The following is a 27,938-nucleotide window of genomic DNA, read 5'->3' on the forward strand; positions in this document are numbered from 1 at the left end:
TAGAAATATCTGTTTTATTTTTTATTTTTATTGTAAGAAATGGACAAAAGTGAGTTTCGGCGATAGCGTACGGTAACACTAACACTATAACTGCATTATTTGAAAACTACTTCAGTTTAGTGGAGTGTGATGAGAGAATTAGTCGTAGAGAAACGTACCTCTTTAATACGACCTCCAAGCAGAAAATGTAATGCTCACTCTATTCATCAGTCCCTGTCCATTTTCCTTTAAAAAGCAGAGAGTACATCAATATCGGTTAATATTACACATTTTCTATGACAGATCATTTATCTTTTTGCAACCACATCTTTTCAAACCGTATTGGCAACATGCCTCTCTATGGTAGTTGGATGATCATGTCAAAAAGGCCAAGCCTTTTCAGCCACGTCTCCTTTGTGATTTCTAAAGCTATTTAAGTTAGCCCGTGTGTGGGTTTTCTTGTTTCGAAATATCTTCCTGGTTTGAGTTCATCAATCGAGAATTTCAATAAACGTGTCGCAGAACTTTCAACTGGCATTTACCATTCAGAGCGAGACTCATCATTTATCATTCAAAAGGCGATATTTTCTTCTTACAAAATGAGAAGACGTCTTTTTAGGGCAGTAGGCCCTGTGTTCATAGTGTTTAGAAAATCGAGGTCGGTGTATGTTGGAAATCATGCCTTACATAATAGTTTACCTCCCAAAATACGAGATCAGTTATAGGATCCTTTTTCACAGTTCAGAGTGTTATAGATAAGGATTCATCATGTGGCTGCCGGCGATACTAGGATATTTCTTGCTTCCTTATCTTGCTGAGGGTAAGCTGTACATCAATTTTCATATTTTCGTGCATACATCTTATACAATGATCTATGCCACACCATTTAAGGATATGACTTTACACTTGATTACGTCACCGTAGTTTTAATCACGAAAGACCAGATCTACGTGCAGCAAAGACGATGAGTGCCAACATTGTCTGATAGTTAATGAATTTGCAGCCCTTACAACGTACAATAGCAGTAGTATATCGGCAATTGATTAATGTATAGACCACAGGTGGACATGCATTCTATTAGTATTGTACCCATTTAAAGTACTGTTGACGAGACGAAAAAACACACAATATTTCAGCTATTTTACTAGTTGGCCGTCACATTAGGTAGTCCATCATTTTATTTCAGGTGCTGATAAAAAATTCACTTGCTCTCCGGGACGCTTGACGGTCACATGTGATGCAAGGAAAGTCATACTTGTAAAACAAGTGCAGCGTGGCTCTTATGGTGGCGCGTTCGATCCCTCCCATTGCAAATACCAAGGTGGTGATGGGCTTGAAACAGCCGATGGTAATTCAAAACAGGTTTGGAAGGACTGCAATCTACAAAACACGTGCTCTGTCTTATTCATCCAATCGGGGAATTATTATCTGGAAATGGCTTATGAATGTGGTGAGAAAATTCTTTGATCAGTGTTGATGCGCCAATATTTCCTTATAATCATTACGGGTGCCCGAGAACAAGAATACATATAGGGTTAGAAAAACGAAATGACCTCTGATAGAAGCCAGGTTTTGATATCCTCGGTCGAGGCGGAAGATCCGGAAGGTTCTGTTCTGCTACTCTGCGTTCGACAATCCAAATTCCAGTAGCATGGAGTGTAGGTCTACACTTTGGTTCGAATTCTCCGGTAAACAAAACCTGCATCCGTCTTATATGACAAACACTGGTTTACATTTTGTAACGATGCCCGATTCGCCTATACTTGCTGATATTTTCTAAAAGAATCTTACATTTCAGTTTATAAGAGTAACATCGAAATGCTAGATATCTGCGATACTGGCGGTGGCACGCGATTAGTGGCAAAGCATGGATACATTTACAGTCCCTGCTACCCGAACTTGTCGACGTGGACAATGTCAACACATGTATATTGTGAGTGCAGTGGGACGTTAGCTTCCGGGGGAACGGGAGACATAACTATCAGTGTCTTCAACGCATTTCAAGGAACAGAAGAACTGGGTATCAGATGGCATAGTATCACTAATGCACCGGTGACATTTAAAAATACCTCACGAAGCTTCAGGACGTTAAGAAGCGCCACCGGGAGTTTTCACCTTCGATTCTCTTCTACTTATGTAGGATCTGATTGGAACAGAGGTTTTTGGTTAGAATTCACAGGTAAGGCAATAATTATATAATGTTAGACCAAACCATCAATCCAAAGAAACCTACACTCGAGATTCAGAAAGAAAAGGGAAGAATAACGCCGACACGAAATAAACTACCAGATGCAACTATTTTATCGTACATAAAGCCTGCATGGAACGGGTCTGCTATATTTCTGTTTGATGACGGTGTGATCTTTACCAACATTCTATCCTATGCAATTTTGTGTCTAAATTTGCAGCGGACTCCCCACTTGAATTCAAATGCTCAAATACAGTAGTAACGCCACCAACTTGCCAAGCTCCTGTCCCCCCTCCCACCACAACACCGACAACAACAATAACGACGACGACAACAACAACAACAACAACAACGACACCAACAACAATAGCAACAACTACAACTACAACAACTCCAACCACAACCACGCCAACCACAAGCTCAGGAAGTGGTTTGCCCGGCGTGAAGACAACGATTCCCGAAACAGCAACCACATCAAGTTCATCAAAAACTGATGGGACCACCAAAGTAGATGATGAGTCTCAGTTGGGCCAACGAGGTATGGAAAACGAATATCTGCTTAGTTAAATCACCACATTAACTCATGTATCATATTTGCCAGCAGATTATTAGAGCTGCCTTTACCGGTAATCATTTTCATCAGCAGAATATTTATGAGGTCCTGTCAAGTAAGCCACTCGGAAACCCCTCACTCCGCTTATTATCACCTCGCTGGTGAAGGGACATGATTCATGCCTCAGGGTCAATGATTGGGTAATTTGAGAGAAGGTCTTAGAAGTTTTATTTGAGGAAAACACTAACTTGAGTACTGTCGCGTGCAGCTCCTGGTCCGATGTTTCGTGTGAAATTCGATCTCGACTTCAGAGGTTACATAAATAGTTTAGGTCCTTCCGTTCCTTGGTTCTACTGACTGATGATGTCTCACTTCTATACACACTCTTCTTGAAGGTTTCGATTCTTCCCTGCCTTACATTCTTTCTCACTTCTGTTGTGGACCCGAACAGTAGCATGCACATTGAAAATCATACTACAACATCTACTTTTCAGATATCATTGCCATCGCTGTGGGCACCATCATACCACTGATCGTCATTGCTGCCATTGTAGCAACTGTGCTCATCATTCTGAGGTGAGAGAAGTTCTTGATTCTGTACAACAGTCAGTTGATAAGTCGGACTTGCCCTTCCTCCCCTTCTTCTTCGTCTAAGCACACGACAGCAGCATTCAAGTCACTGCTCTATGAATCTGACGACTGTAGCCATCCCAAAGTTTGCCAGTGGTCTAAACATCCTCGGGTGACATTGAGGCATTCGTGTCTTTCGTCAACAGAACAATACTCACGCAGTGGCTGGTATGGCAAGGTACTGAATGATTCGTAATCTCGTGAAAGTGATACCAAAATGTAAAACTGGCCCAATGGATATAGATTCTGTCAATTTAATAGAAACACTGACTTCTCATTGACTCCAACACCATCATTACGATACATTTTCTATTGTGCAGGAAACGACGACAAGCTGCAGAAGCGAAATCCAAAAGCAAAGAAGAACTGGTACCGAAGGCTTCTGTCGTGGGTTTCAGTATTTCTCTCGTCAACCCAAGCTGTGATCCCGAGTCAGGGGAGCAAATACCCCAACGTGTGGAGGAAACTGAAACTGACATTGCAGAAGACGACCCGTCGTCCCTTTACTCTTTGGAAAATGAAGGGGCGGTTACGCTTAAGTTTGGGAATCCCAATGGTGGAGCTGTGGAGGATGTTTTACCTCCTCGTGATAATGTCAATGTTGGCCAACCTAAGAAGCCTGTAGTGCCGGCGCCGAGAAAAACGACGGAGTCGAAGAAGGATACTTGTCCACGTGATTCCGAGGATCCGTCGTCCCTTTACTCGTTGGCAAATAAAGAAGCGGTTCCGCTCGAGTTTGGGAATCCCAATGGTGAAGCTGGGGATGATGTTTTACCTCTTCGTGATAATGTCAATGTTGGCCAACCTACGAAGCCGGTAGTGCCGGCGCCGAGAAAAACGACGGAGTCGAAGAAGGACACTTGTCCACGTGATTCCGAGGAAGGTGGAAATCCTGCTGATGCCGTGTACACAGAGGTAGTTAAGAAAGGCAGCAGAGAAAAAGCTCCAAGTAGCAAGAAACTTGCTGAGGGTGCTGCCGCCTCTGAGAAACAAGCATCTTGGCCACTGAAACTAATCACAAAACCGAAACCCGCGACGAAACCTCCGTTAAATTCCCTGAAGGATACTGGTCCCAGTGAGATCGAGGACGACAGTCCCAAAGATGTTTATGCCAAAGTCGAAAAGAAAGATAGAAGAGGACACGTTGGTTTTGTAAATCAGGCGCTTGCTGGTGAAGATTCCGTGGCAGAGGTGAGTTGTGCAACTGGTGGTGCAGGGGCGGGAGAGCGTGACCTCTACACCCAGCAGGTCAATAAAAGTGCCAAAAGGAAAGTCTCTCGACCCGAGGAACCGAACATTGACATCAACCATGTCGGCATTTCAGAACCACCGAGCGATGCTGTTTATGCGCAAGTTGATAAGACAGCTAAACCAAAAACGCCGAAAAAACCACAAGTTCCCAGGCATATTATCGGTGGAGCTCAAAATGCGTCGAAGAGAGCAGAAGATGCTTCTTCCGGTGACGTCTATGCGCAAGTTCAGAAAGAAAAGAGGGCAACGTCGCCACGTGGTGAGGCCTCAAAATATGACCACTTAAACTTTGATATAATCGCTCAGAAGAAAGTTTCAGATAAGACTGATTTGTACAGTAGTGTTGATGATGTTGTCACTTCGACACTTGATGACGAAGGCGACGAGTCCTCTGACGGCGAAATATACGGTCCTGTTAATGCTGACCATGACGAGGGTCTCTACGGTCCTGTTAATGATGACGGTGACGGGGATCTTTACGGTAGTGTTGATGATGTCGGTGACGAGGATCTTTACGGTCCTGTTGATGTTGACGGTGACGGGGATCTTTACGGTAGTGTTGATGATGACGGTAACGAGGATCTTTACGGCAGTGTTGATGATGACGGTGACGGGGATCTTTATGGTAGTGCTGGTGATGACGGTGGTTATGGTTATGCATACGCTGAGGGTCGAGGTTTTGATAGATCTGACCCGGATTATGGCGAGGTTGGTGATATTCAAGATGGCGGGCCGATAATGGAACCAGGTGACGATACATATACATTGATTCCAAATAAATCCACTGTTCAGCAAACTGGTGGAGGATCTCAACTTCCCTTTGAAACTGACGATGATACCTATGACCATGTTGCATTGGAATTTGCAAGAAATCCCAAAGTTCAAGAAGACGAGAGAAGATTAAGTGATCAGGGCGATACAGAGGCTTAGCAGTTCGAAATAAGAAATCTTCGTAGCTTAGAGTAACCAGACTCTAAGGTCGTAGTCTCTATCTTCAGATGCATCCTTAAGCATTATGAGATGTACATGTACATGTATGTGACTTTCAGGTTTTGTGCGTGATTGCTCGAGACTGCCAATAAGATTTTAACGGGACTACAGGCAGTTATATGGGGTCAAATCGGTCATGATGGCTGCCATGCTGAGTGTTAGAACTTGCTCTGATTTGATTATGTACTGTGAGATATATACTAGAGACATCTACTGGCAATTCTGTGTATCTTTATCTGGTCCACCAGGCGCCTTTGCCTTTAGTCTTTACTGATACTTTGTGTCCAATATATTCTTGAAAATGAAGGAACTGTATACGGGTGAAAAACTTATGTCACATCGGCTTATCTCTCCTATTCTAGAAATGTACAGGTTGGGCGGATGAGTCTTTTTCCAATACCAATGCTGTGTAAATTGAGGCCAACAATTTACTAAATGCTTTGTGAAATTGACACTACTGTAATTGTAATTTGTCGTGTTATGATTTGTGGCGTGTAAATCTGGCCGTGTACATGTATATGACTGGTGGCCTTTGTCATCTGGTCGTGTATCACCAGTAGATTGTATGATTATTGTGAAGTAAATAATAAAAATCACTTCTCAATACTGGCATTCATAGTGCGTGCCTGCATGCGTGACTGCCCTGTGTATATGCCATTCACTAGGACAGCCTACATGCTCTCAAATACTACATGCACTGAGACACTTCTTGCAAACATATATGGGCTGTTCCTTCTTTGTCAGTTGCTAGGGAGGTTTGAGAACAGCGATCTGCCAAAATATTGTAGGCCCCAACTACATGTAGATCTCATAAATTCCTGCATAAATATAATGTACATCTCACAGTGGCATAATATATGAATAAATATCTATGAATAAGAACAGAACTGAGTTTCTTGTTTTCACGTGATATCACGTGCTATGTTAGATGGACAGGCAAAAAACAAGCCTAAAAGACCGTGACAACATTTGATTCAGGTAAGTTAGGCACGACAAATCATTGTTCTGCCTTCAAGCATGGCTGACCGTGAAACACTCTACCTAATATAGAGAATAACTTCCCTGAAGCCATGAAATGATTTCCCTTTGTTATCGACAACACTGATTGGGCTAAGTTTTTGGTTGGCCCCCGACGTAGCCTGATTCGTTAACTTCCTGGTCAAGGAAAGTTGGTATCTAAGATTTGCTTGAGGAGGGGTTCAACATGTGATGACACGAGATCATCACTTTGCCCCCCCCCCCCCATCTCTCCCCGGTATCCGCCCCTGGAAAGGAGAACCAAAATGCTGTTGGCCTTCTACAGTGATCGCGTAGGATGTCTGGCCAGGTTTTGTTGGCATTGAATAGCATGACTTGAATATCATTTGAAATGTTATATCATGAGAAAAACAAAACCAAGTGCATCAACAACCATAAGTGCTTTGATGCATTTAGTCTAGTTGGTACAAATCGAGATGGAAAGATTATTATTCAAGAAATAGTTCCAACATTAGTATATCTTTAAAAAAAACTGAAAATTCCTAGTACATTTGAGTTGACCAAAATATCCTTTAAGCAATGGTTCTACATAAATTCTGTCAACAAGTACACAATAGACATGTTGACAAAGTGCCATCAAATATATTCGGCGTTGTGAGAAGGAAGGTGGTTTCGATCTATAACGCATATCTGATGAATGCAAAACTCGCGTCGATATCTTTCAAACTGATTAAGAGAGCGCTATAAAGTGTGAGTTTGATCGTCACATACAAAGTCAACGAATCATTTGCATGGCTTGATTTTCAAAATACGAGTAAAGATTGGCTCGATTCAGGAAATCGTCTTCTTCAACGCTTCTCTTCGTGTCTACTTGTAGCGTCTTGTTGATGTTTGTCGGTTGATGGCTTCCTCAACAGCTGCGATGATGTTCCTGTCATCACTCCTACTTGGAATGGTGCTGGATCTAACTCTTGCACAAGGTGAGTAACCTCGTAACAAAAAGAAATCAGTCAAATTCTTCATCGAACTGCTGTACCCTTGTCTATCATTGACTTTCGACATGATTAATTCATTGGTCTTCGGGGAACTGACCTATGTAGTGTAGGATGCTCGGGAGCGATCAGCCCATGAAGGAACATAGGCTAACATATTTGAAGCTTAGAACCCACATGTCTCACATTACAGAAACCACAAAACCGGAAGTGATAGCTGTTGCGGTACTGGTGCCTCTTTTCCTCATCATAGCGGTCCTGATAGTGGTTTTCGTAGTATGTAGGTAAGTTTGGTTTCAGTTATACTGTGTCTCCGGCTGTATCCACCCATTCTCCAAACAGACATAGTATTCAAACGTATTCTCTCTGCGATTATTGGCCCAATGTTGTGGCGTCAATGACACGGTGCATATGGTAATTGGATTGAGTTAGCCACCTAGAAAGGTAGCATTTGGTGTTTCTGACTGATGAGAGACAAGAGGTCCCCTCCCCAGCTACCCAATACACCGTGAATAAGACTACATGTACATCATCCAGTTGCTTTTCTTAGGCTTCGAGATCGCGAAGTTCCTTACGAGCTCTCTCTGGTCTGCTTAATAGTGAGGTGGGAATTGGAGATGCTCGTACCCCAGTGTTTGCACTTGAGGCTGCATGTAACTTTTGTTAAGAGAACTACATGTATACGGTTGTTTTGCTAAATACCACTATCGCTCCTCATTAATAAGCAAAGTTTATTTTTCAGACGGAAAGTCCTGCAGGAAAAAAGAGAGGAAATTTTTTCGGGATCAGGTGATTCGGAAAATGATGCGATAGACACCGGATTAAGTAATGGATATGTTGATGACGATATAATGGAGAAGGAGGTGGCAGCGGTGGATGTTATGCGAATGCATGGATCAGCAGAGTCAGAAGATCCGGGACATGGATGTAATGGTCCTACAGATGAGAGGTTGAGTTCAAATGGATTGCTAAAGGGAGAGGGTTGTGTTGTCAGGACGTGTACAGAGGAGAATGTAGTTGTGCAAAACGGAGCCTTAGAGAGAGATTGTGAAACGATTTCGTCTGTAGAGGAACAGGAAAAGGAATGTGATAACAAACTGTCGGTGAACGATGAAACTGACACGGGGCTTGTTGGTGCAGAGGATGGCGGCAGTGATGTTGGTTTGGATGCGGGGAAGGATTGTATGAAAGAGAATGCTGGCGATGACATTGGAGGAGAAGTGCAGGGGACAGAAGCAGTCCCAGTATTAAAGAATTCGACCATGAATGAGAAAAGTCTAGGTGGCGGTGTGACAGACAGTCTGTTGGGGAGGGAAACTGGTGTGGAAGTAGAAAATCTGGAGGTACTGATAGATGGCGATCAAAAACAGAGCTGTTTTGAAGGCAACTATGCGACAGTAGGTGAAGAACAGTTTGGAGACGATGTTGAAAAAGAAGATGATGTGGGGTTTGGAATTGAGGACGGAAATTCACCAAGGAGAGACTTGGGTGAAAGTGACGAATATCTTGAGCAAGAGGAAGACAACTATGCGACAATTGGTGGCGATGTTGATGTTGAGACAGAGAATAGTGGATCGGGAATAGAGAATGGAAACCTTGCCGAAGGTATGAGTGTTGAAAAGAAAAAAGAGAAGATTTTCCTTAATCGTTTCAAAAGATCAAATGGTGGCAGCCAATCTGTTACATCCGCGAACCAGCCTGTTGAGGAGCCAGTCTATGCTGCTGTTGACCTGAGTAAAAAGAAAAGGTCAAGGTCAGAAAAAGCTGCGGGCGAGGCTAAGTTGAAAGTGGACGAGGTTGCATCGAGTGACGATACTGAAATGTATTATAGACTTGACAGAAACAGGGCGTCCAAATCGAAAGAAGGTCAAGGGCAAAATGATGACAAGGCCATGCCAAAAGGACGCGTAAGTGACATGAGTGGAAGAGAAGAAACAGTTTTGATTGAGAATGATATATATTCGCAAACGCCACCTGGTTGGCAAAGAAAAGGCAGCGCTGCAGACAACAATAGGGCGAAAAATGGTGTGTCAGACGGGGCCCACGATGGGGCAGGTTCATATAGTGATGAAAAACAGCGTAATACAGAGGAACTGGATGACAGGCTAGAAGGAGAACACGAAGAACCTGGCTATGAAAGCTTTGAAGGTGAAGACTCGGCCGCGACCAAGGCTGTAAATTTGAATGCGAGGTATCACAATTACACCGAGGTTGATCTAATCTTAAATACGGACGACGAGGTCAAGAAGTCAAAACCACGGGTTCCTAACTTCAGGCCAGAAATTCCTCCGGCGAAACAAGATGGCGGCAGCTACGTTGACCCTGATTATGAAGCTTTCGGAAATGACGTACCGGAAGGGGGTGTTGACCCTGACTATGCGAGTATGAACAATTCAGATAAAGAGTCGGAGGAAGACCATTATGCAACCGTGGGTGGTGAGGCAAGCCGGGAGGATCAGTCATAGTGTGTCCAGTTGTGATGAAGTGGAGCTTTCACTTTTTTATCCACACCAAACCAACATGCTGTGTATATATCGCGATTCACTTTGTGACTTTTTGTTGCGCGTATATTGTATTAGAAAGATATATTTTCCATAGATACATGTATAAATATACTAAGAGCCTTGATTGGTCGGATTGAGTTGTTTGTCAACCAATAGAACCAGCGACCTGTAGGTTTGAATGCCCTGAAAAAACACTGGAGAATTGACTGTGAGTCATCTAATTTTCTTTTTACAGAGAAAACCTCTGAATATTGGTTTTTTTTGATGTACACGATTTACTTTGACTTAATGATCATGGCTAAGAATGGAATAACTTCTCCAAATCACGTGAGAGAGGGCCTAGAATCGGATGGGCGTGATCCCGGTCACATGATCGGGGACTTTCAAGTCGTGTTCACCAGATTACTTCCTGGTTCATATATTATGGAACACGCATCCTGTCATAACAAGTGGTTTAAATTACGTGTATACTCTGCCGGTCGATATTTTGGATACGAGGCAGGAGTATCAAAAACCTGATCTCAGGATGTGGACGATATGTATTTCGTAAAAGCCGAGGAAAGTACCTGTCACAATAAAAAAATTTACTTCTCATTTTTATAAACGGGTCGCTGCAGCTTTCCTTTCATGTAACGAAAGCTTATATCCCCTCATGGGATAGCGTTCGCATCTTCGGCCCTGCACACAAACCAAATGAAGGCGACTGTCTCAGGGTTTGTGTGTTGGGTCGGAGAAGCGAACATTAACCCCTGATTTCCTCAGGATGATATCCTCTTAGGTGACCACAACGAGGAAGCACCTGTGTCAAGTCAGCTCCAAATTTTCCAGCCCTAATTAAGCCGACTTGACCAGGCAATGACGCTGTAAGTTCGATATGCAGTCCTCAGGGTCTATTTTAGAGGTAGCCTTAGCCTGAGGCAAGTCTATGTCTCGGAGAGTTGTTTGCCGAGTCCACAAGGTGATGTCATGAGGCCCAAGCTGTCTGAAAAGCTGATAAATTTACGACTGACGCATCATGATCACAAGACCATCATGTCACGTCTAGTTTTTGTATTTTCTAACCAACTTCCTGGTCTTAACAATGGCAACAACAAATTTGATATTATTCTTCATGACAGCCTGTACGAAAATAGGTTCTTGTCTTTTTGATCAGTGTGTTATGATGGGTCTGGCCTGAATTTATCAAAAGAATGCACATGACAGGCAGTGATCGTCTAGATCATGATGATATACTAGTATCGTTGGAACATTCCTTGCAGACAATACAAGTACATGTACATTACATGTCAATTTTCAACTTGCTGTTAAGGCGTATCTCCTACGACATATACGATGTCCTCAAGTCATACGCAAGTTAATGAATGGAATCCTATTGCGGACACACTATTGTCCACATGTTCAGCAGGCCTAATCCAGCTGACTGATCTGCGCCAGACTCATGAATAGGAAATGAGACTTCATTTTCACTGCCCGAGAAAATGTAAAAAGTAGGCTGAATCGTTTGGGATTACATATCTGATGAGCAGTGCTGCATGAAGGATATTTTAGTTCATTGTCCGTGAATTCTAATAATCGTTTGTCGAAAAGTTGTTCATGTCGTGACAATTGAGTAACATCGCAGTCAATACGTTTGTTTCTAAACCATAACATGTATATCCAGCGGACGGATTAGTACCCTCAAATGCCTGACCGGCCAGCACTGAACGATCTGTCATCAACCTCCACATTGAGGTTGATCCCATTGGCATGACAGGTGACAATATAAAAAGGACAACTCGTTATTTCGTACGTTGCGACAACGAAAATTCAGCAGCATGAAGGCTTCGAAAGTGATAGGAACATTTTCGTTAATGTTCGTGATGGGGCTTCCAACCCTCGCTCAAGGTGAGTTATACCTGCAAGAGACTAACATGCACCATCATATTTGATTAGGAAATGCGTGTCCAAAGTAGTCCACTCTAAAGTTTAAATATAAACATGTTTGACCTTGAAGTGATTTTGTATTCCTAACACAAGTATATGCGTTAAAATTGTCCTCTCCGCGTCGGACGCCCAACGAAACGAATGAAGGTCCCCCGACGAATACCCCTTCTAGTTATAAACCTTCAGTGAAATTCCCGTTGTGGTCAAAATGGACGGTGAAGATGTCCCCAACATTTTAATACTCGTAATGGAAGATATTTAAAACAAACACGCTTTTATTGTTTGTTGTAAAAAAACCTCGGCCCCTCATCCGACATCGTACTGATGTCTGAGAGAAGATTCTAAAAAGTTTTAAGGAGATCGAGACAAAGAAAGCAACAAAATTCATAAACTGATGTGTTGTGGAATTTTCATCTACTTTACGAAAGGGGGAGGGGTGTGGGGATCTTTACCGAAGGATTTTCGCAAGGGGAATCTTTACTGAGAGTAGCCTATGAATGCATACGTTCTGGCTGGCTTATAGGGTCTAGGTTGCATGCAAATGCTTCCTTCTAATGTTGAGGAATTTTTCATTCCCTGAACCCCGCCCCTTTCGAAACAGCAAACTGCCCTTTACCAAACCTTCATTTCAGGTGGATGGGATGATAATAATAATTATAAGACTTATATAGCGCTAAATCCAACTGGTTTCAGTCGCTCAAAGCGCTTCACATTATTACCCTATAGCTATTGGCCTGTACATTCGTGGCTCAAGCTCTACTCTCTGGGAGTATTACTCTCTGGGAGTATTATGAGAGTGGAGCAGGTGGTCCAAATGGTCAGCCTGCTGTGACACCCAGACTCAGTTAAAGAGTCGCTTCAGGACCTGTGATAGCAAATTGGGTGTTAGTGATAATTGCACCCCTAGGAAAGTTGAGGCGGAACACATGTTTTGCTATGGTAAGGACTTGTAGCATTGTCGAGCGCTCGAGTTATGGAAAATATATTCAGACATCCAGAAATAAAAAATTTGATGCCCTTTCCAAGCCGCTGCAGATTCCAGCTACGCTCCCTTCTTTGTCTGAAAGCATTAGTTTGGTTTATTTTAAAGCATCAGATTAGTTTATTTGTTTCGAAATTAATAACGTTGAATATTATCCTATGGATGTTTATTTCAGAACTTCCTGGCACGCCGACCATCCAGGTCAAAGGCCGAAGTGGAGGTCCAGTTTATTATGTAGATAAAGGCGTTACCATTTCCATGACCTGCAAAAGTGACCCAAGCGACGTTTGGGCCACTTGGTCTTGGCCTTCTTATGAATGGTACACGTTATCGAGCCGGCAACGTTTGAAAGTGGCGGCCTCAGCGACTGTGAACATAAACAGTACCGGAATCTACCAATGCCGCGTTGGTCGGACCAAAAGAGGCGTCACATTGTGGAGTTATTTGAGTTATTCCATAGCACTCGTCGTGAGAGGTAGATATCCTCTTCGGGGCTAATTAGAGGAGTGTCAACTTTATAACATTGGGCGCAACGAAGGCGGAAGAGCCAGAAACTTAAAGCGCCTGGCAACCCCAAAACGAAAAAGGAAACCGGTACATCCATCGGCTAGTTTTAAAAATTCTTGGTGACATGCATCCGTGCCCCAATATGATCAATTTTGATGAATGATATTTTTTATGACTGATCAAATGTATTTTCTCTCGTTTAGAGCCGGATGACTCCGAAACGCCTGACAACCCAAAAATAATTTGGTTTCCAAAAGGACCCATACACGTTGGTGACACTATCACTATGATTTGCCTTGCTGATCTTGATGGAAGACAACCAGATGATTCGTTCATTACATGGCATAATCGTGAAGCAGATCAGATACTTTCACCACACCTACACACATCGACGGCTGATCAGGATTATATACGTATATTTTCTAAGAAAGTGGAACTTGCCGATTCGGGAAATTACTCCTGTCGAGCTATTTATGATGAAGATGAAAAGACCAGCAAAGAAGGAAAACTTGTGATTATTGGTTAGCAAACGCTAAAGAGTGTTTTTCATCCTTTTTAATCAGGGTTCCAGAATTGGTCTCACTTACCTTGTTCTATCCCAATCTTTCTTTTATACCCAAACCTGCCACGGTAGAATTGGACGAATCATGCATGATTTCAATCGCCATGATCACGGAATATTAAGTTAGTACTTTGCTCCAGTGCTCAGGAAAAACGAAAAACCAAACATAAACACGATTTTGTTGGATTTCGTGAAAATGGTGTCACTTGCAAACCATCCTTAGTAATAAATGAACCCGCAAATAAAATGTTCAAGTAATTGTAACCGGGTTATCGTTCCAGATTACCCTACCATCACTGACTGGCCAGAACATTCCACACTCGCCGTCGGGGATGCACTCTCATTGAAGTGCAGTACTACAATTGCTAGGGGATCACTCCCATCGTACCGTTGGTTCAAGGATTCCGCCGTGCTTCCACAATCTACAACGGCAACCTATTCGAAACAAAACGTGGAAACATCTGATGCCGGAGAATACTTGTGCAGTGTAGATGAAAGTGATGGTTCAGCTAGCAACAGCACTGTAAGGACACTCTTCGTAAAAGGTAGGTCTAACTCAAAATATGAACTTGACCGTAAAACTCACATGGCAATCATATCAGTTTCTTGAGAAGGTCATATCATATTCAGGCCACAGCAGGAAACCAAACAGCCTCAGACGAAGAGACCATGCCATATACCTAGCACTACTACGGAAACGACGTCAACTCCCAAGGGTTACACAACAGAAAGCAGTGGTCACTCGAGGTAAATGATAACAGTCCCCGTCGCTGGGAAAAATGCGGCATGTTCGATGTTATCTCTAATGAATGATGTTATTGGTCGCAGAAGCAGAAACCTGGAAGAGGAATTGCTCCACAATGTGGACGAAGTGGATGAGTCGAGACCCAAAAGCTCGCATGGAATACCGCAACCAATTCTGTGCTGAGATCAGCTCCCGGGGAAAAATCAGGAACTGGACCTTAGAGTTAGAGGATCGTGCCAAACGAGGTAAGAAAGAGAGGTCGCTGTCCACAGTGACCAAAAGGATTGGCAGGATTACAAATTTGCCTTTTGAAGACATTACATGAACTTCAGAGGTGTCGATTTCTGTGAACAACGTTACGATTTGTACTTTCTTGCAAGCTGTGCTTCTTCTAAAGAATCCATTTATTTTCACCAATTTCAGCCTCAACGTTTGATGCATCGTTCCGGTCCAGAAAGAAGACATTCACCAAAGCCTTACTTAACCAATCATCGGACGACTTTAAAGCTCTCAAAACCGAATTCACGCACCTACTGCAAAAGGTTTATAAAGATTCCGACAACGCTACTAGCGATCTGGTGAAAGAGGTTAACATTACAGGATTCAAGTAAGCACATCTAGACACAACAATAAACCATTGATAATGGAGTAACCTTAGGATGAAGGAAAGGTCGAAATTTGTGCAAAGGTTTCTGTCTAGTTTATCTCACGTTAAAGAGTATGAAGGCCTTCTTACGAGACGACTGGTGAGCGTAGTATCCACACGATTAGCAACCTCTTATCTTTGCTTCCAGGCAAGGCAGCGTCATTGTCCACTTCCGTGTTATATTGTACACCGCAATGAAGGTGACAGACCCTGTCGCCAATATTTCCAAAACACTGGCCGACTATCTCAACAAGCATACGGCAGATGCTGAGGAGTATGGTATCACTCCTTCGTCTGTTACCAGTTCAGGCGAATGCATGGCAGACCAGTCGACTGCCTCTTCGCGAATTGCAAATACGCAGAACAAAAGTGAGTTTTTTTACACTTTTCGAGTTGAATCGACTTTCGACCATTCCTCAAGCAGGAACAGTGGAACTCTGACGGCCGATCTTTTACGCCGAACACGCATGAGGTGTATGTTCTGATTGGCCAATACATGATTGGAGGTTCCAAATTCATGTTGACTCACATAAACTTTCGTTCGTTCCAGAAACTGAACACGATCCCTATGCAAACCATTTCGCCGATCAGTCGAGGTATTTGAGTTTTCCATCCGAAAAACAAGAATCAATCTGCCAAATCACCCTCCAAAGACGAACGACGCGCACTCCAACACCCAGTCAGCAGTGATGCATTTGACCTAAATCTTGTCCCTGACCTTAATCTTGAAACCCTTTCAATTTCAGCCGAGGTCATCCTAGCCGTAACCTTGACCTTCATTATGCTTCTGGTTGTTGTCGTTGTTGTGCTGGTCTTTTTCTTATTAAGGTGAGTATAAACAGATTGTTGAAGGTTGCTTCAACTATCGATTGATCGAAGTTACCAAAATCATGATATTTTAGATGGCATCGTCGAGAAGAGGAAATGTACTGCACGTTTTCTAGTTGCCTTTTTACCTTTCTTCTTACATTCGACGACCGCATCAAAACCTTGGTTTTGAAGATAATACGATTTGAGCTGACGTCCTCAGCTCAATCTCCAAAAAAGGCAGTTTTGGCAGGAATCTATAGGACTATAGTCATCATCTGGCCATCTTGCACTTGTCGTAAACAACCTCGCAGGTTCCAGCGAGGGGTGAGCGCTGTTTCGATATTTACGACCAGTTTCGCATTCTTAACAATTTTTTTTCACTTTTTTCAGACTGAAACGATCCCTCCTCGAGAAGGAATCACTGGGAGAAAACGTGGCATTTCATGCAGACGGCAACGGCAGTGGCCGGCCAGCTGTGATTGTGAAAGACAGAACGATTTCTCACGCGAGAAGTGACTTCGATCCGTACGCCGCGCTCGGGGATAAGAATGTCTACGCCGACAATGAATACGGGAGCTTAGGCGAACAGAAAAGGATCGCCAGGCCTAAGGGCGACAAAGACAATGCTGCATATGCGTCAGAAGATGGGGATTATTTGGATATAATTGGAGACGGAAGGGTGGTTTCTCCGAGCCTGCAGGCAGAGTTAGAAGACGGATACCGGGTGAATGAGGCTGACGCACCGGAACCTGGGGGCGAAGGTGCTGAGTCCGTCTATACCTTGGCAGAAGGCACCGGTGACGTCTATGCAATTCCTGACAAGGAAATAATGGGCAAAAGCGGAGCCCCGGTGTTTTCCCAAGCCTTTGGAACGAAACCTGAACCAGTACCAGGAAAGACTACGTCATATGAGACCCAAGACGCAGCAGTGTATTCGCTAGAAGGAATTCCCCGCGGCAAACCCAAACCATCGCAGTCTTCTCTTGCCAACCATGTGGACGATGACAGCGCCGAGGACTACTCTCAACCGTATGGGCGCGCACCTGGCGCAAAGTACCCGGATAAGAACAAAAAGGGATTGCAAGGAAACGTTTTGTCTAGCAACGGTGATGGAGACGAGTACAGCAGACTACAACTCCCAACACTTACCAAGCCAAGTACGATGCAATATTTGGAGAAGAAACCGAAGCAAATGAAAGGTTTAAATTCTGCACAGGAAGATGTCCAGGATGATGATGAGGCGGACTATGAGTACAGCACGGCGTGCGAAGTGATTCCATAGATATCTGCATATCTTTATTACTCGCTAGTTATCATATATCCAAGGCATAGGCCTCATTCACATAGGACGATGTTCGGGAGAAATTCTAGTAGTTGGAGAGATGTGTAATGTGTGTAGTGCAGCGTAACCTTTTTTTATATAACAGTATTATTCCAGCTCGGTTACAGATCCTTACCCAAGGAGACCTTGAATATCAGTTCCAACTGGACAAGCATCTTGTGAAGGTCATGTAAGAAATCGTTATACACGCACCAAGAGACGTAGAATTTCGAGTTGGAACTTGGAAAACCTGTCCGTTATGTACGAGGATCCGGGTTATGCGAGTCCGGTATATGCAAGGTTTACTGACAAAATATTTTTTGGTGCAGCATATATATTCTGCTAGCTATAATGGATTATCTAAGAAGCTGTAATGCATATTGCTTATTTATACTCAAGTAATGCTTTGTAAAACCTTTCTACGACAGACCTGGTGAAGACTCGGTAGTGTCGTAACATAGCTCCAATAGTTTGGTTGATCTACAAAATTGATGAATGTACATTGCACTTCTCTCTTTCTGATATCCATCTTGATCCACTCAGCAACTTCCCTTTCTTGTTGCATCGTAACGTTCTAATTGATCAATATTCTTTCTGTCAAATGCCTTGAATTTGCCTTTGTTACGTAGTGATGAATACGTACAGCTCTATCTAATCATGCTATTAGTTACTCATGTTACGCAGTTATAATGCCCTGTCAGTAACAAGTTGTTATCATACCGCACGGCATCGTCAAAACGTAATGACTGGTGGTTGGATTACTAATTGCACGCATCTCGGAGTTTCAAATTCCATAAGCACACCGGGTATAAACATTAATGTTTTACATCGGAAGCCCAGTCGAGGTCACGCGGTGAAGCATCACGACACTTTTGCACTGGATAACATATCATGCTAAGGCTGGAGACTACACTCCCAAAAAGCTGTGGCGTCTACCAAGTCTTTCCTCCGAGTGACGTCGAGACATCAATTAACCGATGCGACGGAGTGTAACTGGAACTTCCAGAGCTTTTGGTTGCGGTGTTGAACCTTTCGCACACGGTTTGACGGAGTCCATGGCCGAATGATGAATGGGGATGTCGCCAGATCATTGGTGTTTGTTGACCTCAGGGATAAGTGTTTCGAGATAACGCCTGGCTGGCACTTGTATTAGCTACAGAGTTAACGTGTCAATTAGGGCGACACAGATACGCCTTTGAAAATGTGCATAAGTTTGGCGACCGGTGCACATTTCCTGATACAAATACATTATCGTAGAATGGCGGTTTGATGCTGCGGTGACATCCACAACGTTCCCAATGAACCTTAGCTAGGCAAAGAGAAGTATTTTTCATGAGACCACATGTACAGTTGTTCCATAAATCTGTCCAAAGAGCTACATTTTAATTGCAAGAAGAGCTGTTGGTGTTTCGACAGGAAAATCTTGCTTATAAACCACATTGATGTAACTGATCCTGTTCGTAGAAATTGATTAAAAGACGCGAACAAGAGCAATTAGATCAACGGCGTTGTTAAGCGAAGAACGCTTGGAATAGGGAACACAGTGGCTCACACTCCAAAGCTTGTCAGTGGTACCGGCTGCTAAGGTACATATCAGTTACTACATGACTGCACTCCAGTGAATGCAGCTAGTTCTCAACAGTTCGAAATCCTGTCCACACTCCCGCGAGACCCCTGGGGGAGGGGGGGGGTCGTAGTTTGGGGTCCTGCCCACACTCTCTAAACCCCTGACGGAACAAGGCTATAGCCCTCAGTCAGACTGCCAATGGTTTGACCGTCGGGGATGACCTGCCCCGACCTCGGGCGTGGTGACTACGTACTACAACACAACAAGCGTCAACCATCCAGGCTTTCAAACTCTTCAGAATGAGTCGGTTCCCCTTGATGGCGACGAATGTATGTTGACATAACCCTCGCTGGACTCGGTGGTAGACAAACTGGTTGACCGAACTTGCGTGGAGAACAGATTTCAGGCAACAGTAGACCCGTCCGATCGTTTGTTTTTGGTGAAATTGAGGGGTGTAAAGACTGAGGACGCACTAGTAGACTCGTCCAAATCTTTCTCAAAAGAATCATAGAGGGGTGCAATATTAATGCACTCATTACACCGTTCAATTTCACCAGCCACAAAAGATCGGGCGGGTCCTGATATCAGAATTCTGTTCTCCACACTAGCACAGTCAATCGATCTTATAGGTACCGGTGAGACCCGTAATGCAGAATTCAGCTCTTTTGCCCACGTTCACGACCGGAAGTCTCCCTAAGTTCTTGTTTCGGGAGTTTCTGTACAGATAACTAACGACAATTGGCGGAGAATCGCCTTCTTCGAGCTGGAGATTCAGCTGAAAGAATGGCGGACGATACAAACACATCGGTGACCATATGGACGGATGGTGATATACCAAGATACGAGGATTTGAGGTTAGCTCTGATTTGGGTCAAACAGATCCTCCCCACCATTACAATGATTGTCGGGATATTTGGCAATACTATTTCTCTCATGATCTCTACAAATAAGAAGTATAGACGCATCAGCACAATGGTATACATGAGTGGTTTGGCGGCTGTTGACAATCTTTTTTGCATGGTCATGTTGGTGATCGCCTGTTTTATCAATATTGGCTATAATATAAAATTGCCGCACAAGACTATCATAAGCATGTGAGTATAACATATATCAGTCAAAACAACTTATTGGTACCAATCGTCTCACCAGATGGCATAATGGCGTATGATATACGCCATTATTACATAATATGTGCACTCGCCATTTTGTAATATCGCATCATCCGGACGAAGCAGGATTCTGATTGGTGGAGAGAAGCTCAAAATGGTGGCAAGGATTGATCGTCACGGTATGCCGTTGGTATGCGTGATGCACGTGTTTAGCTAAGTGGTGAAGAGGGAAACCATGGAGTCTGCAGTAGGCCCTAAGATATTCTCTCCTCATTCATTTAATTCTTATTTTCTTCCAGAGCGTTACAAGGTGCCTTGTACTCGTTCGCAATCAGTTCGAGGCTAATTCTCGCAGCCATGACAGTCGACCGCGCCTTCGCAGTGATGTTTCCGCTGAAAGCCAAGGTTTTATGCTCAGCCTCGAGGGCGAAGAGAACAGTCATTATTTTAACTCTACTCTCGGTGACATGGAACGTACACTTTTTCTTCATGGCTGAATTTCAGTTTGAGGGAACAGAACATGAAATAATCCTCTATCCTTATTTACCCGCTTTCCCGCTCGTAGAACAAATTGTTTCCTTCGTCACTTTGGGGCTCGGGGTTATTATTCCTTTCGCCGTCATCATCATATCAAATATTTTGATTATAACACATTTCAAGCGGGCAAGTATTTCACGAAATAAGATGGCCGAATCGGAAGCTGGAAAAGCGCCTGAAAACGGTCATCTTGTTAGAATGCTAATTTCTGTATCTCTAGCGTTCGTTATATTATGTCTGCCGTACAGCGTCAAAGATATCGTTATGATTTTCCCAGAGATGGCCGCTATTTACGACCTGAGCGACCCCTATTGGGTTTGGCGGTTGAGTGTAATTCATGAATCGTTTGCGGTTTCTACGACTACAAATCATGCTGTGAACTTCTATATCTACGTTCTCGGGGGCGGCCAGCGGTACAGAACTGAAGCAAGGAATGCTCTGAAGTGCACGGCCCGCACTAATGGAAGGAGGAATTATTAACGTGCATGCATCCCTACTGTGGCATTGTCTGCTAAGAAATGCGATCCAGCATGGCGTCGTCGGCACGGCACGGCCCATTAATACATTCTCGTCATGATTATCCCGGAGATGGCCGCTATTTACGACCTGAGCGACCCCTATTGGGTTTGGCGGTTGAGTGTAATTCATGAATCGTTTGCGGTTTCTACGATGACAAATCATGCTGTGAACTTCTATATCTACGTTCTCGGGGGCGGCCAGCGGTACAGAACTGAAGCAAGGAATGCTCTGAAGTGCAGCCCGCACTCCATTCACACATTCTCCTCATTGCGATTCACTATCCCGCTCCTTATAGACACACAACCGGTATAGAACGTATGCTGATGATGCCTGGCTACTGACACCAACCAGCAACCCCACGGACAACATGCTATACCCAAAAACTAGGTTTTCACCACTATAGAACACCTGTACTGGGCGGACCGGGTTTTTTAAAACCGAAGACCATTTTCAGCAGGATCACGGTTAACGTTAATGCAAGCGACTACCACAACAGATATTTTGTGACGCAAATTATTAAAAGAGTTCTAATTATAAAAGTACGCACTTTTTTTCTTGTTTAATAACTATCTAATTGTTAATTTTATATTTTTATTATATATAAAATGTTAAAATATTGATAATCTAGTATCAAATTGGTATTTTATTGAACTATGGAACATGTGAGTTTTTAAAAATCGCCTCACTTTTGTAACTCAGTTGATTTAAAAAATAAAATGGCGAACTTTCTTTGTTCATTCCCGCATTTAGAGCATAAACCTCAAATTTCTATGTGAAGTCATTGTTTCATGTCTTCAAAATTTCGTCCATATCAGATATCGATACATGTTTTATTGTTAAAAGACTTCAATTTTGAATTTTTGCGTAGATATTTTGCGTATTGGCGTGGCAAAAGAGAAAGCGCATCAAATCAATCAATTAATGACCAATTCAATGCCAATGGCAATGCCATCATCAAAACTGTTTCTCTTTCTGCCACTCTGTGGTGGCCATGGTGGCTGTGCGTTTGGAAAGCCAGCTGAATTGGAGTCAACCAATGCATCGTTTAGGTTGCTTCGATTGTTGAAATTCCTTATCAGATATGCATCATTCATCACACCACTCCTAGTCCTATTGTCCTAAATGTTACCCTTAAAAGCATGTCTATTGTCACTAATGTCAGTTGTTTCAGTTCCTTAAAAGATGCATTTTTTATTTTTACAGCTGCCTTGGCCCTTGACATGCTTGAAACTCTTATGAAAGATGTCTGAACTGAGCAACAGTGGCGCTGGTGATAGGAGTGTGAAGTCGGTGAATCCGTGTCTCGGACAGCATAAAGGCAGCAAAGATGACTTTGATGAATCATCTGGGGTTGATATCAAGAAAGAACCTGATGAACTGGCCTGTGGTCTCTATGGTTCATATGAACCACATCCTTCCATTGATGCACATGATCAGTTGACGACTGCTAATTTCAAAACCGGGCTGGACTCCATTGATCAGTTTAGTTCAAACATTAAAACGGAGGTCGACTCTTGTGATGAGTTTAGTTCAAACATTAAAACAGAGGTGGACTCTGCAGAAGGTGATGCACATGAGCCCGATCATGATCCAGCTCGTGATCTAGGCGAAGTGAAGGTAAAGTGTGAACCAGCTGATGACTATGGATTTGAGCCAGGTTCAAGATCTGATGAGTTGGAAGAAGCTGGAACTGATTTGGGGCCGGTTCCGCTCAACCTGATACCGGCTGCAAGAAGCCAAGGTCTGCTGAGAATTGACATTGAAGACCCGCTTCACCCTGTACCTCGTGGAGGTCGTGTGAAGGAGGAGCCTCTGGAAGGAGACATGGAGGAGAGCTTGTCTGGTTTCGATGGAGATGCAGCCTCCGGTGATGTAAGTTTATATTTTAAAAGGCAATAGAGTGCTGTCATCTTGTATATGCGCCATCGATGTTGACAACACCTGAACTGGAATCTGATTTGGATTAGAAGACGTATCTACGCCATCTCATTTCTGTACTACTAGAGCCTTCATCTGATATGATCCTGTGATTACAGAGTTTGGCAGAAGTACACGCCTACCTTGTTCTTGCCAGCATTTTCTGTCTTGAATTTGAAGTGTCATCACAGCCAGCTCAAACACCACCAGCATGTAATTGCCCTTTTAAAACTTACGTTTATTCTATTCTCTTCCAGCAGAATATGGAAGATGATGAAACCGGTAAGTTCAGTTCTTTTTAAAAATCATTCTGAGTTCAAAGGGAAAATGTGGTGATGCCCATTTGTCATCAACCAGATGTCAGATGAACTTACTTGTTGTCTTGTTGTATCTTGCAGTTTCAACGTTTGACTACAATAGTGAAATCAAGTCTAAAAGACAAAGAAAAGAGGCTTTCTGTTCATTCACAAGCTTATCACGTAAAAATAAGAGTGCTGTGGAGAATAAGTCTTATGACTGTGGCCTCTGTGGTCAGTTATTCATAAAGAAGAGTCATCTGGCTCAACATGAACGTATTCATACAGGAGAAAGACCATTCAGATGTGACCAGTGTAATAAGGCATTCAACACCCACAGTAATCTGGTACAACATAAACGAATTCATTCTGGTGAAAAACCATTTGCCTGTGACCAGTGCGATAAAACATTCACACAGAGTAACCATCTCCTTCATCATAGATACATCCATACAGGAGAAAGACCATTCAAATGTGACCAGTGTGATAAAACGTTTACTACTAAAGGTAATCTTGTGAAGCATACTCGTATTCATTCAGGAGAAAGACCATTTGCCTGTGACGAGTGTGATAAGATGTTCACACAGAGAGTTCACCTCAACCAGCACAAAACTATTCATACCTGTGGTAAAACATTCACCGAATCTGGTTTTGAGCAACATATTCATACAGGAGAGAGACCATGTTCATGCGACAAGTGTGATGAAACTTTCACACAGAAAAGTAACCTTGATGAACACCAGCTTATTTGTCATTCATTAGAAAGGCCTTTGTCTTAGTACAATGTAAGTCAGTTCATTAAATTTGAGGAATACATTGTGAGCTTTCTATGGCTGAAGTACAATAATATTGGGACTGAGAGAAGCTGTCCTTCATAGAGGTGTCCTGATTACTGAGGTCAGATTGTACGGAGAGGACTAGAGAGGGTGTCCTGCTAAGAAAGGTGTGTGCTAAGATGGGCTCTGTAAGGATCATGGGAGTATTCATATCATGGAAACGTGTGTAGATGGCCAATTTAGAGAGCGATTTAGAAATAAATGAAATCATATTCAGTTGAATATGGTTTGTTGGAATGTGGTTGTTAGCTTGTCTTTCCATGCCAAGTCCCTGCAGTTTGAATGTGTGGATACATACACATGGATATTTTGACCAAGATTGCAGATGTGGGTATGGGAGCCAGGTGGACCCAATTGCCCCACACTTGGTAACAGAACCACATCGCCGCTCCAGGGATATTTTGAGCTGAGCACTGAGTTTGTCCCTGAGGTCTGCCCCTGTAAGACTCTCAGTTAGATTAAAAAACTTATCAGATCTTTTGTTGTATTTTGCAGTTTCATCCCAACTGGACCACAGCGATGAGCTCAAGTCAAAGAGTCCTGTTAGAGAGAATGATCGGTCCAATGCAATGGAAGAGCCAACTGTGATGAAGTCACATGTCTGTCACCTTTGTGGTAAAGCATTCAAGCGGAGATATGATTTGACACGACATGAGCGGATCCATACAGGAGAGAAGCCATTCCAATGTGACCAGTGTGATAAGACCTTTGTGTGCAGTAGCGATCGTACGAGGCATGAGCGTATTCACACTGGAGAAAAACCATATGCCTGTGATCAGTGTGATAAAACATTCACGTGGAGTATCTCTCTAAATCAACATCGATTAACTCATGAATCGGGCACAGAGCGACCTTTTGCCTGTGATCAGTGTGACGAAACATTTAAATGGAATAATGCTCTAAATAGACATAAACGTGTTCATACAGTAGAAAAATCAATTGCCTGTGACAAGTGCGAGAAAACATTCAAAGATGAAGTTTCCCTTGCTAAACATGAGTGTATTCATACTGGAGAAAAACCATTTGCTTGTGACTGTTGTGATACAATATTCAAAGATGAGAATGAACTTACTCAACATGTATGTATTCATGCAGGAGAAAAACCATTTGCCTGTGACCAGTGTGATGGAACTTTTTCATGTAGTAATGCTCTTAATCAGCATAAACTAACTCATACAGTGAAACAACCATTCAAGTCAGACAGTCTGATGAGCAAGGAGTGCGGTTCTTTGCTCAGGGATTACCAGATTGCTGTAGAGAAGAATAAGCCTTATGTCTGTGGCATTTGTTCTAAAGGATTCGGCCAGAAGTATGATCTAACTCGCCATGAGCGTATTCATACTGGAGAGAAGCCATTCAGATGTGTCCTGTGTGGGAAAACTTTTGGAAGTAATAGTGATCTCACTAGACATAAACGTATTCACACAGGAGAGAAACCATTTGCCTGTGACAAGTGTAATAAAGCATTTAAAGACAAGGGTGACCTTTCTAAACATAAGCGTATTCACACTGGAGAAAAACCATTTGCCTGTGACCAGTGCGATAAAACATTCACATGGAGTATTTCTCTAAATCAACACAGACTAACTCATATCGCAGAAAGACCATTTGCTTGTGACCAGTGCGATAAAACTTTCAAGTGGAGTAGTGGTCTCTCAAACCATAAAGCTATAATTCATACCGGAGAAATAAAAAAACGAGTCGCCCGGCCTCGGAAGAAGGCAACTATAACATGGACAGTCACTGTCAATAGTGGGCTTTGTACTGACAAATCAAAATCAGCCTTGTTGGGTGATAGTGATCTGTTGGGACCGTATCATATCAAGGGAGTAGAAAGAACATATACCTGTGACGAGTGTGGAAGGACATTCACACAGCGTAACAGCCTCAATGATCATAAACGGACTCACACAGGAGAAAAACCATTTGCCTGTGATGTTTGTAATAAAACGTTTACGCAGAGTAGTACGCTTTATCAGCACAAACGGACGCACTCGGAAGAAAGACTGTATGCCTGTGACCGGTGTGGAAAAACATTCAAGTGGAGTAGTGCACTTACCAAACATAGGCGGACCCATACTGGTGAAAGACCATTTGCCTGTGACCTGTGTAATAAGACATTTACGCAACGTGGCAGTCTGAATGAGCACAAGTTCATTCATACTGGAGAAAGACTCTTTGAATGTAACAAGTGTCACAAAACGTTTATACAGCGCAGAGGGCTTCATAAGCATAAATGTCCCATGGCCCATGAGATTAGACTCCCTCTCAAAGGAGACATCCCCATGCTGGAGAAAGACGATTTGCCTGTGATCAGTGTTACAGATGCAGTGGTCACCTGATGAAACATAAAGGCTATCAAGGAAGACTGTATGCCTGTGGTCATTGTGATAAAAAAGGGACTTGACGACCTTCTTTCAATAGTGTCTTCATGAGTGTAATCCAAAGTCCTACTGCTGAGAATATTGATTATTTGTTTAGATTCTGTAAACACCATTTATGTTCTCAATGAATAATTTGTTAACAATCTATGAGTTGTTCATTGCCTTTTGAGAATGCTTGAGTTGAAATGTATGTGTCTGTGAAAGATTGTGACAGTGTCCCACATCTGACCAGATTGTGACAGTCGTCCCACTCTCACTGCTCATCTGTGAAGGTGAAGACAGCTGCCCATGGGCCATTTCAATTGGTTACCCTTCGCTGGCGTAAGACCAACTGCCTTGTGTATGCACGAATTGGGAAAAAGTCTACTCTTACCGGCTTAACTAGACCAAAGGCCAACTGAGAACCATCATTGTGTACATAAGTTGGTGACAGTCTGATCTCTCTTGTGTGAAACTGCCTGATTTGATTCGACCTGGTTGTGACTGTCTCAACTCTCTCATCGTGTAGGCAACATGCTTGAGCTGCATGGCCGGTGTAACAGTAACAAATGCCCCCATGGAAAAAACGTGTGAGCGGTTGTGACTGTCTCAACTCTCTCATCGTGTTTGCAACATGCTTGAGCTGCATGGCCGGTGTAACAGTAACAAATGCCTCCGTGGAAAAAACGCGTCAGCGGTTGGGACTGTCTCAACTCTCTCATCATGCTTGGGCTGCATGGCCCAATTCGGTCTCATCCTGACTATCTGATCACAACGTGTTGGAAAAGTTGTGGAGCTGCCAGTCCGGTTACGTGACCATGGTCTTAATAACCAAGCAACACAACCTGTCCTACAATTATTAGGGAGTGGGAGAGGGACTTGCACAATCTGGTCTGGGCTCCTCGATGTCCATGAGTTAATTCAAACCGTCTGAAACAAGCCAGAGACACAGTCTGTGCTATAATCAATACGAGGTGAGACAGTCACAACCAGACCGTATCAGACCTGTCAATCCCACCAAGATACCAACAGTGCGAGAGCTGCGATGAACCAAACTGATTGGTCTGATTGTGGCTGTCCCATCTCTCACCATTTGAAAAAAAAACGGTCTGTTTGTGACCGTCCCGTCTCTAAACGTGTTAGCGGTTGGGACTGTCTCATCTCTCTCACTGTGTTGGCAACAACGAATGACTCCGCCAGGTCAAAGTCGGTCTGGTTGCGACTGTCTGTTCT

General features: G+C 43.2%; 4 protein-coding genes across 4 annotated transcripts; all 4 read left to right on the top strand.

Moving 5' to 3' along the window:
* Positions 1–503: 503 nt before the first annotated feature.
* LOC135502075 (mucin-5AC-like) lies at positions 504–6,437 on the top strand. The gene is made up of 6 exons (XM_064794591.1): positions 504–799; positions 1,166–1,429; positions 1,778–2,158; positions 2,388–2,705; positions 3,215–3,296; positions 3,671–6,437. The coding sequence occupies exons 1-6, from the start codon at positions 748–750 to the stop codon at positions 5,529–5,531; spliced, it is 2,958 nt and encodes a 985-aa protein (XP_064650661.1). The 5' UTR covers positions 504–747; the 3' UTR covers positions 5,532–6,437.
* A 123-nt stretch (positions 6,438–6,560) lies between these two features.
* Positions 6,561–10,644, top strand: LOC135502105 (uncharacterized). The gene is made up of 4 exons (XM_064794669.1): positions 6,561–6,569; positions 7,447–7,549; positions 7,755–7,845; positions 8,304–10,644. Exons 2-4 carry the CDS (start codon positions 7,471–7,473, stop codon positions 10,024–10,026), a joined length of 1,893 nt encoding a protein of 630 aa, XP_064650739.1. The 5' UTR covers positions 6,561–6,569; positions 7,447–7,470; the 3' UTR covers positions 10,027–10,644.
* Positions 10,645–11,345: 701 nt separating this feature from the next.
* Positions 11,346–18,939, top strand: LOC135502080 (uncharacterized). Its single transcript, XM_064794616.1, has 9 exons — positions 11,346–11,949; positions 13,146–13,445; positions 13,681–13,998; positions 14,321–14,584; positions 14,868–15,029; positions 15,208–15,391; positions 15,579–15,799; positions 16,177–16,258; positions 16,631–18,939. Exons 1-9 carry the CDS (start codon positions 11,880–11,882, stop codon positions 17,520–17,522), a joined length of 2,493 nt encoding a protein of 830 aa, XP_064650686.1. The 5' UTR covers positions 11,346–11,879; the 3' UTR covers positions 17,523–18,939.
* Positions 18,940–18,953: 14 nt separating this feature from the next.
* On the top strand, positions 18,954–26,830 carry LOC135502078 (zinc finger protein 678-like). Its single transcript, XM_064794604.1, has 6 exons — positions 18,954–19,147; positions 19,758–19,982; positions 20,537–22,065; positions 22,497–23,165; positions 23,468–23,492; positions 24,838–26,830. The coding sequence occupies exons 4-6, from the start codon at positions 22,536–22,538 to the stop codon at positions 26,682–26,684; spliced, it is 2,502 nt and encodes an 833-aa protein (XP_064650674.1). The 5' UTR covers positions 18,954–19,147; positions 19,758–19,982; positions 20,537–22,065; positions 22,497–22,535; the 3' UTR covers positions 26,685–26,830.
* The last annotated feature ends 1,108 nt before the right edge of the window (positions 26,831–27,938 follow it).

This window comes from Lineus longissimus, chromosome 18 (assembly GCF_910592395.1).
Source record: "Lineus longissimus chromosome 18, tnLinLong1.2, whole genome shotgun sequence".
NCBI classification, from domain to species: Eukaryota; Metazoa; Nemertea; class Pilidiophora; order Heteronemertea; family Lineidae; genus Lineus; species Lineus longissimus.